Here is a 13,721-nt window from a genome sequence, read left to right as displayed (position 1 = left end):
TCCAGTCTCTACTATATGTCCGTGTTTTCTTTCGGATATGCCATTTTGTTCGGGGTGTCCGGACAAGATATATGCTCGATAATACCACATTTTCCAAGTGCTTGACAAACTCGGCTGAATGAATTCACCACCTCCATCACATTGGAATATCTTAATAGTGTTAGAAAAGCGTTTTTCAACCATCTTTTGGAATTTAAGAAACACTTCATAAAACTCGGATTTCTTTCTTAAGGGATAAAGCCATGTATATCTTGTATGATCATCCACAAAACCACATAGTACTTCATATGTTGAGAGGACACGGCGGGTGACCCCGGAGATCACAATGTATCTTATGTAAAGGAAACTTCTCAATTTTATTTCTTGAATCAAAAGGAAGTTTACAACTTTTCCCTAATCGACGACTAGTACGGACGGTAGGCACTTTGTTCCAACTTCTAACATCAATATTCTTGCTACTACTCAATAATTTTAAAGACTTCAAACTAAGATGACCTAATCTAGAGTGCCAAATATCGACTTCTTCCAATCCGTGTTCTTGCTAAGGCATAGAGGTTGTTATCTTCCGGATTGATATAGTCCTTTTGTATTAGGTCCCTTGGCCATGGTGTCCCGACTTCTTGTCCTTAACAAAAAAACCAAACTCATCAAACTCAAGTTTTGCACAATTATCCTTTGCAATTTTACTACCGATAGAAGCTTCTTTGCAATGTTAGGAACTACAAGTATATCCTTAATATGCAATCCAGATTTCTTTGTATTGCCAACGTGTGTAATATCTAATCGTGCGTGCGCCATTCCCAACAATTATTTTATCGGTTCCTTTATAAGTGTGGAGATCGGACAGATTACATTGTATTTGTTATGTTGGTAGTGGCACTCGAGTCCATATACATGGCTTCATCCTCACCGTAGGATTCGTAGGTTGACGGCCTAAGGCACGAGGAAGATCTTCTTTGACCCTGATACGAGTAGTCCCATACGTAAAAGCACTTCAAATTTGAATGATTGTTTCTTCCCACAAATTTGACGTGTGCCTCGGTACTAGTTTTTCCTTTTCTATTATTTGAACCCCGCATGCCTTGGTTATTCCGAGTGTTTTGGTTTGTGGTAGCTTTGTCTGTGTCCGAAACCCCCTTCCTCTTGAATTGTAGTTGGAGTTTCCTCTTCTCCGATTATAGTTTCCTCTTCCCCTACCTCTTTGTGTAGTGAAAACCATATTGTAGTTATTTGTTGTGGCATCTCCTCCTCTTCTTCCTCATGTCAAAACCTCTAAGAGAGTTGACAAATTCATTCGGTGTGGGATATGGAGCTTTGCCCAACATGACGATCCCTAAAGGTCTTATACTTTGAACCTAGACCTACGGCGAAGTTAATGACTTTGCTATCTTCATCGACCTTGTGTATAGCGACAAGGCCATCACATATGCCTTGAATTCTTTCAAATACTCATCAAGTTTCTTTGTCCCTAACTTAATGTTATGCGGTTGTTGCTTAAGTTGGAACTCTTTATCCTTTGTTGCTTGAAGGTAGGCTTCCTCCAAGCACTCCCACATCTCTTTGGCGTGTTGTTGCATCCAACAATGAGGTACATACTTTTCTCGGTCATTGTTCCGATATCCAAGTCCTCACAAGAACATCTTGTTCATCCTTGTTGCTCTCGAGAGATCTTCTCTTTCTCCTTTTCATTAGCGACCTTTCGAGTATCATCTTTGTCCTCGGATGAACTTTGTCTCGAGCTTGTTTTCATGGACAATTTTTGTCACTTTCATGACTTGCATCAGCGTGCACGTTGAGTTCTCCAAATAAGGTAGTTGGTAGGCTTTAACTTGATAGGGCAAGCCATAAGGTGATGCGGTGAGGAAGCGAGAGGACAAGGAAGAGGAGGGAGTTTGAGGCCATTGTTGTGTTTGCGATACGGTTTTTGCGGCGTAGTTGTGTGTGTTTAATGCTACGATACTATGTAGAATTACACAGTAGTGGAGATGAGAGAAGGTTAGTATTATTGATAAATTGATCATGTACGATTAGCTCTATTTATACACATAGTAATTGTAGAGTCCTAAGTAGTAAACAACTAGGAAATACACTTAATATGTATACAATCGCATGTACACTTAAGCTAGGAAAACTAGGAAAACCTATTGTAAGTCAACTAGGTTATCTCATACATGGAAGACTTCATATCCATGCATGAGTCTTCTATCTCGCAACAAATATGTTGTCCAAAAATGCGGGTTCTTCCTGAATTTCTTCTGTATCTACTCTTATTGTATCTCCACTTGAATTACACTTAGTGACACCGACATCCCCGGCTAAGCCCTATGTTGAATCAAGATTCAGAAAATATAATTTGTATACACATAATCTTTCATGAATACACTACAGTTGTATACACATAATCAGTGATCTCTGATAAATGAATAATCAGTCTGATAACTAGGAATTGTCGAATACGGAACAACAAGAATTACCTCTGTTGCAACATGAGGTGTAAATATTTCGTTCTGTATTGGTGATATATCAAATATGTTGTCATCAACTGAACGATGTGTTCCACCATCATGTCACTGAAATGGAGATTCACTTGCAGAACCCTTTAAAAAAAGTTATCTATTAATAATTATTAACGTAAACATTGTAATGTGTTCAAACGTGTTTATTTTACCTTGTCTGAGTCATTAATCCCTTTAATTGCTTGAAGAACCTCTGTGAATTTATCGTCCACAGATTTACGAAGATCCTTGATGTCGTCCTTTACCTAATCAATAGACGAAACTATATCATAAACTTTCGATTATATGGACGACAAAAAAAATACAAAGCTATAAATTACACTTACCGATTTCCGAAGACCCTTGATTTCGTCCTTTACCGACTTTTTAAATCATTTAGTTCTTGCCTTAACATCACAAACTCATCTTGATTATTTTCTGTCGGGACATCATCATGCTGGACAAATGGCTTTTTTGGATGCACCTGCTTTTTCACAGGTATATCCATTTTTGAAGTAGGCCTCTTCAATGGTGTATTCATTTTTGAAGTAGGCCTCCTCACATGTGTAATTATATTTGAATTAGGCCTCTTCACAAGTGTATTCAGTTTTGAAATTGGCCTCTGCACAGGTGCATTCAATTTTGAAGTTGTCCTCTTCACAGGTTTATTCTTTTTCGTTGATGAAGAAGGTCCATCAGACATTTGCTTACGTTTCTTCTGTGGTGGTGTAGAAACAAAGTCATCCTCTGATTCATGTTCATCTTCTGTTGCAATGGTAGTTTGTGCTTCATAGATGGAAAGCAGGAGCAATTGAAGACAAGCAACCTCGTTGATGGTCGGGACCATATTATCAAATAGAGGTACCTCCTAAAATAGTATACAAAACAGTCAGTATTTGTGTAAAAATAAAACATTTAATCACATTGTCAAAAAAAGGTAGAACATAGGAAAAATGTTGGATACAACAAATTACTGGGTTGTCATCTTCCTTAAATATGCCGTACATCAGGTCCTTATAATCTGGTTGACTTTCTACGGTCTTCCAATTGAGCTTTCTAGGAATGTTGTCGCCTGATTTAACCGCTATAATGTGGTCACCTGACTTAAGTACACTATTGTTGTCAACCAATGGACAACACTCATATACCCAAATTTGCATAGCAAGGGGCATCCTGTGAAGCCTATAAATTTTTTTCTCAAACGTCATCGTCTTGCTTAGGCTTTTAATCAAATCACGGAATGCTACCTTTCCCCATGGGAAATCTGAGTAGCTACTACTCTCTATCAACTCAAAATGTAGCCTTGGTATCCTAACAACATTCTTCTCATTGGATAGTATATAAGTATGTATGAAGTATAAAATGACAATTTTAATAGCATCAGCATCATGAAGGTAAGCATCAGTGCTACCTTCTTTGGCAAAGTTTTAGACCCGCCGAAGTATGTTTTCAATATCCTGTTTTGCTTCTCTGAGCTGACCCCAACTTTAAATTCATCTTCATTGCCGATACACTTCAATTCAGTTATGAGTGCAAACTCCCGTATAGAAAAACACAATTCCTTATCATTTACATCCATCAGGAATGCATCGGGCTTGCTACGAGTAAGTTCTCTCACCATGCAGCACCTCATAGTCTGTGCTTGAATATCACTGTTTGCATCTGGAGGAATACACCAAAGCAAGTTTCCGCGAACAATTTGTATTGCTCATCAGTGAGCTTTTTCTTCAAATCTTTAAATACGTCACTGTTTGTGTAACAACTCATGTGCACCGTTTGAGTGAGAGGTTTTTTCACATAGAGTTTTCTCTACATATCCATAATCAAATCACTGATAATCAACTTTCAAAATATAGTATACACTGTATTCATAAAAACTACAATGGCAATATACAGTGCAAATGATAGAAATGAGAAACTGCATACAAAAAGATAAATGTATTCAATCAAAATGCAATTTCTGCAATGACAAGGTGTATCTTAAAATAATGGAAAATTGCATACAAATGCACACTGTATTCATGAATACATGAAAATATAAAAATGCATACATTTTATCAAAAAAACTATAAATCAACATTCATGAATACACACTGTATTCATGAATACATGAACGAAACACCTTGTATTCAACCAAAAAACATATGAGAAATTGTATTCATAGAAATTGTATCAAAAAAACTATAAATCAACATACATGAATACACACTGTATTCATGAATACATGAACGAAACACCTTGTATTCAACCAAAAAACATATATGAGAAATTGTATTCAAAGATACACTGTATTCATAGAAAAATGCAACATCAATGTACACGCAATGAGAAATTGTATATAACAAATGTATAAAACAACATTTTTACCTTCACTTTCTTTGGTTGTTCATCTTCAACAACATTTTTTCCTTTGCTTCCCGATGCATCCTCGACAACTTTTCTCCGTTTTTCAGTACTTTGAACAGATGGTCTGGAATTTGATGGATTCAGGACTACTTCTTTTCTTTTGATAGATTTAGAACCTTTATCTCCAATTTTAATACTACTACTCTGAGCAGCCATTCTAGCAACAGAGCCTGCATTGTCTTCTTCATCTTGAGTTTGAGTGATACACAAATCAAAAGATGGACCATCATAAAAAATAATGGGAATACCTCTAGTAACTCTGCTCGGAGTGCCTCCGTCCGCCATTAACACAAATTCGAAGTTTGATTTCCAAAACCCTAACAATGGCGGACCTTTCCCCCAACAATGGCGGACACCTAATTGTATATAAAATTAGAGAAAACTCAAAAAATATATACCAAAATACACAATAGATTGATACTGATGAGAGAGAAACACAAAAAATTTACTTACCAGATAGTGCGTAGCTACAAATTAGGAAGAAAATCTGGTGGAGAAATCGTGTATAATAGATATGGAGAAAAAATAGGAGGAGATTGATACTGATGAGAGAGAAATGGGTTTGAAAAGTGGAGAAAGTGGATAGACGTTTTCGCGTTTACTGTTTTTTACTTAATTAGTTATTAAATGATACTATTAAACAAATGTTTGCTTAATGTCATTAAGGTAAAGTATTGCTACTAAATGTCAATACCCACTATATGTTTGTTAAGTCATGTAGTTTTCCTTTAATATGTATAGCCAAACTTTTAATTTCGCTCCAAAATTTTCCTCAAATTATTCAAACAAAGATAGGAAGCGTTTAAAAATACTTCTACTTTCTTCAATCTTAGCTTATACCAATTAGGAACTCATTTTCTTCTCTCAAATACTCCAATCTAACACTAACTATTTTGACAACCCCCTACTTAATTAAAAGAAGCATATCAATGAACTATTCTTGTTATTTAACCATAATGCTCATGCTCTCATATCGTAATAACGCACTATAATAACACAGCGACAAAGAGAATGTTGGCCATATTTATTTTATTATCCACTATAAGTAGAATCCAATTAAGTTGTCCTATCAATCCAGTTCTGATTCATGAACATGCATGCAAAACCCTGTATATAATTTGATTAAGTGATAAGCGCCATGGCCTCATGTAATATTAAAACCTTGATCACTTGCTCACTTTCCACATTGGTTACCATTATGTACTCTCCCCAGATCTGAGTTTTGTACAAACCCTAAGATGCATGCATCCTCCACACATCACAAGCCTTAGCTCTTAAGTGGATTTTAATTTACATTTTTAAATCTACCCCTTAGTTAGTTGCAATTTAAATTGGGTTTTAGTTCTATACATTGGGGCATTAGAAAATATTTACACAATGAGGTCACTTATTAGGTAGTTACAGGGGCGGAGCTAGGAGACGCAAGGGGGTTTAGATTATATATATACATACATAGTATATGTTGAATCCACTTAACTTTTTAGTATGTTTACTTCTTTATATTTTGAATGTCTTTAGTAAAAAAATCCTAGCTCCACCACCTTGCAGTTACAGATAAATCATAATGATATGCATAAATCGGTAATATGATAGAAATGACAATTAGCACATTGCTCGTAAAAGATTTTTACAATATCAATATATATAGGTTAAATAGTGCAAATTGCGTTAAATGCACACACGTCCTCTATTAAATTAGCAAGAATATCTAAAATGGAGCCGCCATACATCACAGCACTTAGTTCAAGTCCATATTATATTCCTTAGATGGCCCTTAAAACACTATTATAAATTAGGGTTGGCTAGTAGTTTACTACACATTATTATCAAGTTAATTGAGTAAACATAATTTTCTAGCTAAATCAGAATCATTTCTACTTCTGAAACATGAGGAAACCATGCAGCCTTACTTTATATTCTCTCTTTGTGACTTTCCTGATCATGTTTGTAGTCGTAAATTCTCAATTAACTGCTGATTTCTACGCAAAAACATGTTCAAATGTCCTGAAAGTTGTTCGTAAAGAAGTACAGAGCGCGATCAAGAATGAAATGAGAATGGCAGCTTCTTTGCTTCGCCTTCATTTTCACGATTGCTTCGTCAATGTGAGTTTTTAAGGCCCTCTTACTTTTTACTTAAATAAATCAGTAGTCCTGAAGCAAGTAACGTTTTTATATAGGAAAAGAACTAATAATATGCTAATTCTGACCTTTCTGTTCCCCTGTCCATTAAGGGCCTGTTTGGAAAGCCATCCTGGTAATTGGAATTGGGCGTAATTACACAATTTGATCTGTTTGTTTGACTAAGTAATTACATAGTTAGGTAGGAATTGAGTGCAATTGAGAGAGTGTAATTACACTCTCCAATTCTCAAGGGGAGGCTGAGAATTGGGTGTAATTACACCCTGTAATTCCAGAGTTACTTTTTAGTTTCTTTCTTTTTTGTTTTATTTTAATTTCTTTTCTTTTTTAATTTATTTTTATTTTTATTATTTTAATTTATTTTTTATTTTTACTTTTTAATTATTTTTATTTTTTAAAATATATTTTTCTTTTATATTATTATCTATCATTTCATTTCTTCTCAATCCCAACCTTTACTTCTTGTGGTTCCATGTAATTGCTCTCATTTTTTATTTTATTTTATTAATTTAACATAACCGTGCTATTATTCTAATTTTTGTATCTACACCTCTTAATAGTAGACAGAATGAGTCATCAACAAACATGGCATATAATGAGTGACATTATTAAAGTAGAATTTCGTTATGAATGAGGTTATAGACTTCATTTTTCCCTTCTTTTAAATTATATTTACTTAAGTCACGTTGGAACTTACTTATGTAATGTTAGAATTTGACATAAGAGTATTAGGTTAAACTTTTTCTTTTGGATTTTGAATTAAGGTTATATTTTCGATTTTAATTTATTTGCTTTAGTACTATTGACTTGTTATTTCACATTGCATGTTGTTTATTTTTCACTTACAATTGATAGATTTTTTTGTCAAACATTTGAATAATGTTATGACATTATATTTATAATTTTTATTTTTGTCAAACATCCCATCCATGATGTTCTCACAAAAAAAAGTCTTCTTTTAAGTTTTATAATTAATTAAAATAAAAATATTATTAATTTGAAAAATATATACAATTATTTTTTACGAGCATTAGTTACAAATATATGATTATTAATTAATATATTTTCAAGAAATAATGTGTTATTAAATAACTAATTCAATATAATTTATAAAGGCACATATTTTTTTAATATTAATTTTAAATTTTTGATAATTAAATTTTATTTTTAAATTAAACAAACTGTGTAATTACACTTGTGCAACCAAACAACACGCTTGTAATTACATTATGACAAACAAACAGATCGTTGCAATTACAATACTGTGTAATTACTAGGCTGTGTAATTACTACCTTAGTAATTACACCAATTCCAATTACCAGGTGGCTTTCCATACAGACCCTAAAAGAGATCTATTTCTACTTTTTCGTGTAACTTTAATTTTAGCTACAAAGCCAAGTTTGATAACTCATAAGTAGGGGTGTCAATGGTTTTGTAAAAACCAACTTAACCGACCGAACCGATTATTAGAAATTTTTAATAAAACCGACGGTTTTTATATAAATTTCTAACCGTACCGAAAAATTGGGTAGGTTTATTATTTTATAAAAATAAACCGAAAAAACGAACCGTACCGAATACATTTTTATGTGTTATATATATTTTATATATTAAGCTTAAAATTAATAAAACATTAAATTTTTTGCCTTGCCTTGGATGATGGAAATGACTACAAGTCGGCAACAAGTAATTAACACTAAAGTCCCAACTATGAAACCTGTTATGTTACTCTATTGAAACTAAATTAGTTTTAGCACCTCGAGCAGTAACCACTAAGTTATACGGTATTCCAACGATCTTGAGTAACAAGCTACAATGTATTAGATATCTATCCTCTCGTATGATTTAAATTCTTTTATTGGATGCCGAATCTTATTAGACTCAGTTCTTGTGTCTCATCTTGATTGATTACTTCCTAGCTCCTCATGTGATCTCAATTTTTTGTCTTTATTTAATATTATCTTACACGACTATAAAATAGTCAATGGATCTCTATTCTTGTCGTGATTCATGTTTTCTTAATTCTTCACCTTTTAAACAATAAAATTTCTAGAGAGTTTTTGCCAAAGTCTTATACAATTATGCATGGTATTGTGTACAACTTCTACTTGTGACTTTTATAGTTTTCTTATAAAATACCGAAAAACTAACCAAACCGTACTGATACCGAAGAAAAACCGAGAGGATGGGACAGTTTCGAAAAGTCAAATTTCGGTTATAGAAAATAAAATAACCGAAAAATTGGTATGGTATAAATGTTATAAAATAATCGTCCGAACCGTAACATTGACACCCCTACTCATAAGTGCAATTTAATATGTTACCGTATGTTACTTACTGTGGTGAATCTACACTGAGGTTATTGGGTGCTCGAGCACTCATTATTTTTTACCGGAACACTATTATTTTATATTTAAAACTAGTAATTATATCTTTGGTAACGTGATTGTATAAATATTTCTTACATCGTTTAGTGCAAAGACTTAAGCTCATTTATCTTATGTTTAATACCATCTTGTAAAATTAATTCTGTCGTGTCTTATTAGATGTAACCTTTGGTAGGACATGATAAAATTAATTTTTCAAAATCGTATTAAACATAGATAACTTTGTCCTGTCTTATTAGATGTGACCTTGGGGGTATTAATTTTGTCGTGTCTTAAATGCAAATCCCTATTTCGAAGCTTTTAGGACAGAGGGAGCTAGGGGGTTAATTTGTTGTTAATTGTTGTCAAACTCAAATGTTGATTATTATATTTACTTGTAGGGCTGTGATGCATCAGTGTTGTTGGATGGGAATAGTAACACAAGCGAAAAGTTTGCAGCAGCGAACTTGAACTCTGCAAGAGGTTTTGAAGTGATAGATAAGATTAAGAATGCTGTTGAAGATGCATGCAGTGGAGTTGTTTCCTGTGCTGATATACTTGCTATAGCTGCTAGAGATTCAGTCCTACTAGTAAGCTTTTATACCTTATAACTTGTGCCCAACTTGTTTATTGGTAGATCTAGGATTTAATTTATTATCTGAAGTTACCTTATATACACTACAATAGTTAGAAGTAATCTTTATCCTATTATATACACCAACAACATAAATTGTGTTTGTCATAAGTTAACTCATTGTAATAGGCAACCTGCCTAATATTTTAGGTAACTTATCTCGCTTTTTGTGAGTACACATACAGTTATCTTTTTATATGACCAGATAATATAATTTTGTTTTTACTACCAACATATGGAAGTCAAACTGGATCGAAATTTAATTTGTATACACTGACAATGTATATTGGATACCATCGACACAAGAAGCAGGGACGGTATTCATTCATCTAAGCAAATCTTATTGGTCATTGTTCTCATTTATGTTTTAATAGAGTGGAGGAACAACATGGAAAGTGCAATTGGGAAGAAGGGATGGATTAGCTGCTAACATATCAGGAGCAAGCACTGCACTTCCAGCTCCTATTGACCCGCTCAATACTATCATTTCAAAGTTCCAAGATGTTGGACTCAACATTACTGATGTTGTCAGCTTATCAGGTACATATATACATACTAGGCCGTTGATTCCATCAAAATTCTTTTAATCTAAAGTATATACTGCTCCAATATTGCAAAGGTTACTTGGTGCCTTATTTTCTAAGTTACTAGTTGCTTGTTATGATGTATTCATTCTGCCTCAATTTATGTGGCACCATTCATATTGCGAGAGTCAAATCTTTTAATTTTAACCATGAATTCAGTCATGAAATCTTTATGTTTTTTGAAATAAAATTTACATACGTAGGAAGTATTATAAGCCACAATAGTTTACAATTTAAAATATTTGAAAGACATGAAATTAAAAAAAATGCGGTCAAAGAACAACTCGTTTGACTCTCTAAATTTGAATGATGCCACATGAATTGGGAAGGAAAAAATATTATCTTTAAAGAGACCTGATAGTGTAAAAATTCTATACAATATATATAGATGTTTAACTCTATAGTTAATGCCATATAAAGTGCCATCATAGGTAAATTTAATTTGCTACTAACTGATCATCTGTATTACTGGATATATATCTATATTGGTGCTCATACAATTGGGCTGGCAAAGTGTGCAACCTTTGATAACAGATTAACAAACTTCAGTGGATCAGGTGGACCAGACACAACCCTAGACAGCAGCCTAGTGAGTGAACTCCAGAATTTGTGCCCTTCCAATAGTGATGGAAACAACACTGCTTCTCTTGACAGGAAATCCACTGACGTATTTGACAATCACTATTTCAAGAACTTGCTCAATGGAAGAGGTCTTCTTGAATCTGACCAAATCTTGTATTCTAGTGATGCTGCCCTAGCTACAACAAAAACCTTGGTTGAAACTTATAGTAATAGCTCTAGTCTATTCTTTAGTGACTTTGTTAATTCCATGATTAAGATGGGAAATATTAGCCCTCTCACTGGATCAGATGGGGAGATCAGAAAGAATTGTAGGGCAATTAATTGAGACAATTAGTCAAAGTTGTTCCATTGTAGTACAATTTTAGTGTTTGAATGAAGGGTTTTATATAATAAAGGTAGCGTGTAAGTTGCTATTTTGAATTAAATCTAGCTGTTAATGATAAACTGATTACCCCTTCTCTTTTTGGAGACCAATTATATTCTATCTTATGCAGAAAAAGGAAAAATTAAAAGGGTAAAAACATACACGGAAGGAGTGTTTACAGTTTACACCACGCTATATCAACTTATCATGGTTAAGCAATTAATGAAGTCAAATATTTACTCTCTCCATTTCAATTTATTTGACCTGATTCGGAGCTAGTACGATGGTCGAAGTAACTAATTCTTGGTTTGAATTGCTTAAAATCTTTAATTTTTTTTTTTTAAAAAAATATACATAGTTAATATACTTCAAAATATTATAATGTACTTGAAAATTATGGTCAAAGAAAGCATCATTTGACTCTCCAAATAGCTACTAACTAGGACACATAAAATGGAGCACGGGGGGTATGAATTAACCATGGTTAAGTGAGAACACATATCATGTACCTATTGGTTTGATTTAAACACTTGATGTGGGTAAGTTTTTATCAAATTAAAAGTGCTTAGATTACATATCCTGGATAAGTGAATTAACTTCAAAATTAGATAAATAATGCTATCCTTTTTCTAATTTTGAAAATTAAAAACATTCTACAGAATTACATTGCCGTTTATTATTGTTACGCTTGGCAACGTCTAACAATGAACTCTCGTTCCTTGCGTGTTCTCACGCAACACCTCGGATGACTTGCTCGTCTGCTGGTACCTCGGCATGAATCGATCAACCAAAATACCCTCCACCTTTTACGACCAACCCCAATGAGAGTAATCTCCCAAATTCCAAATACCTATCCGCTCTCCAAGCTCCAGCAACCACTGCGACTGTAAAACCCAGTTCTACAATTATTGCATAGCAAACACCCCATAACGGATCTCCAGTAGTACTGTTCGAAGATGTTGACTACTATGGCGTGATGGACGACGATTGTAAACTCACCTTGGTCGGAAAATTTACATATGTCTGTAACGACCCGTTTGGCTGTTATAGTGTTACACCTCAAAAATTTTCGCGTCGTTTGCATTGTAAGTAAACTAACATAAGCTCGGAGAGGTCATGGAACCATTATAAGGTTAAGGAATACTTTTAACAAGTGCTAAGCAAGTGTCTAAAGGTTTCGGGATCAAGCAAATCGAAGGAATTAAGTTTGTCGAAACTTTGAGAAAACTTGGGAGAATTTTGGACAGAAATTTTTGGTCTAACTTAAGAGAGGTATATTTCCTAGCATATGAGGAGTTATGGAATGCATAACCTATGTAAATTCAAGTTCAGCGAGCCTTCTTTCCAATGCAACTAACAGATCACAAATCTGAGAAGTACAGGATAAAGCACGGCCCGTACAATAATGTACATCCCGTACATTTTGGCCGTACTTTACCAGAATTTTCCAGAAAGTTGGAATTTTGTTGTTGTTCTTGTTTTTTTTTTTTTTTTTTAATCAAAGCAACCAGCATGATGCTGATTGAGTTTTATTCAATAAAAAATAGTCTGTGCAGTAGAGAAATTGGCCAAAAGTTCCTACAATAAGACTAGCAAATCAAATACAAAAATCAAGAAGAACATGCTTCTGCTTATGCTTCAACCTTGGAAAGTTTAAGCTAGGCTGTAGCTATCCTCCAGCTTGTGTTTTTGCTGCTAACTTCCTCTATGACAATGCTCTATGAATATTCATCAGTATCACATCAACAAACTAGGCTACTAAGGAGGTTCTCCAATAGAATGAACCAACAGGTTGATACCATACATTGGATAGAACTTCCCTAGTAACTAAGTATCAGGCATGAGACTAATTCTGCAAGTCTACTGCTGCAATTTCCAAGTTACTGCATGATGTTGAAAAACTATGTTGTCTAAAGCTTGGCATCTGCATTTGTCAGCCAAAACAATAACCTTTGACTCAACTGGAAAATCCTAAATAAGAATGATATTAAATAACACATTCTATCAAAATACTTCCTTGCTGCAACATCTTAGAGTTGCTGAGATTTTCTTATTGTAGATGTTTCCATTATAACACACCTCAAAACTCTCACCAGGTGCTATGGAAATCATGAAATCAATCTGGAAAATTATTGCCATCTCCATGTTAC

At 33.9% G+C, this 13,721-nt stretch overlaps 1 protein-coding gene across 1 annotated transcript; it reads left to right on the top strand.

Moving 5' to 3' along the window:
* Positions 1-6,753: 6,753 nt before the first annotated feature.
* Positions 6,754-11,672, top strand: LOC132034542 (peroxidase N-like). The gene is made up of 4 exons (XM_059424946.1): positions 6,754-7,004; positions 9,809-9,997; positions 10,416-10,579; positions 11,112-11,672. Exons 1-4 carry the CDS (start codon positions 6,789-6,791, stop codon positions 11,530-11,532), a joined length of 990 nt encoding a protein of 329 aa, XP_059280929.1. The 5' UTR covers positions 6,754-6,788; the 3' UTR covers positions 11,533-11,672.
* Positions 11,673-13,721: the final 2,049 nt, after the last annotated feature.

Source organism: Lycium ferocissimum, chromosome 10 (assembly GCF_029784015.1).
Source record: "Lycium ferocissimum isolate CSIRO_LF1 chromosome 10, AGI_CSIRO_Lferr_CH_V1, whole genome shotgun sequence".
In the NCBI taxonomy this organism is placed as follows: Eukaryota; Viridiplantae; Streptophyta; class Magnoliopsida; order Solanales; family Solanaceae; genus Lycium; species Lycium ferocissimum.
Note: the sequence above shows the minus strand (reverse complement) of the source record. Positions and strands in the feature narration are given on the sequence as shown.

Bases quoted from the DNA above. Each gene is read 5' to 3' on its own strand.
- LOC132034542 (XM_059424946.1), top strand. From the start codon at position 6,789: ATGAGGAAACCATGCAGCCTTACTTTATATTCTCTCTTTGTGACTTTC. The intron at 7,005-9,808 runs GTGAGTTTTTAA...ATTTACTTGTAG, and splicing joins TTCACGATTGCTTCGTCAAT to GGCTGTGATGCATCAGTGTT. The intron at 9,998-10,415 runs GTAAGCTTTTAT...ATGTTTTAATAG, and splicing joins CTAGAGATTCAGTCCTACTA to AGTGGAGGAACAACATGGAA.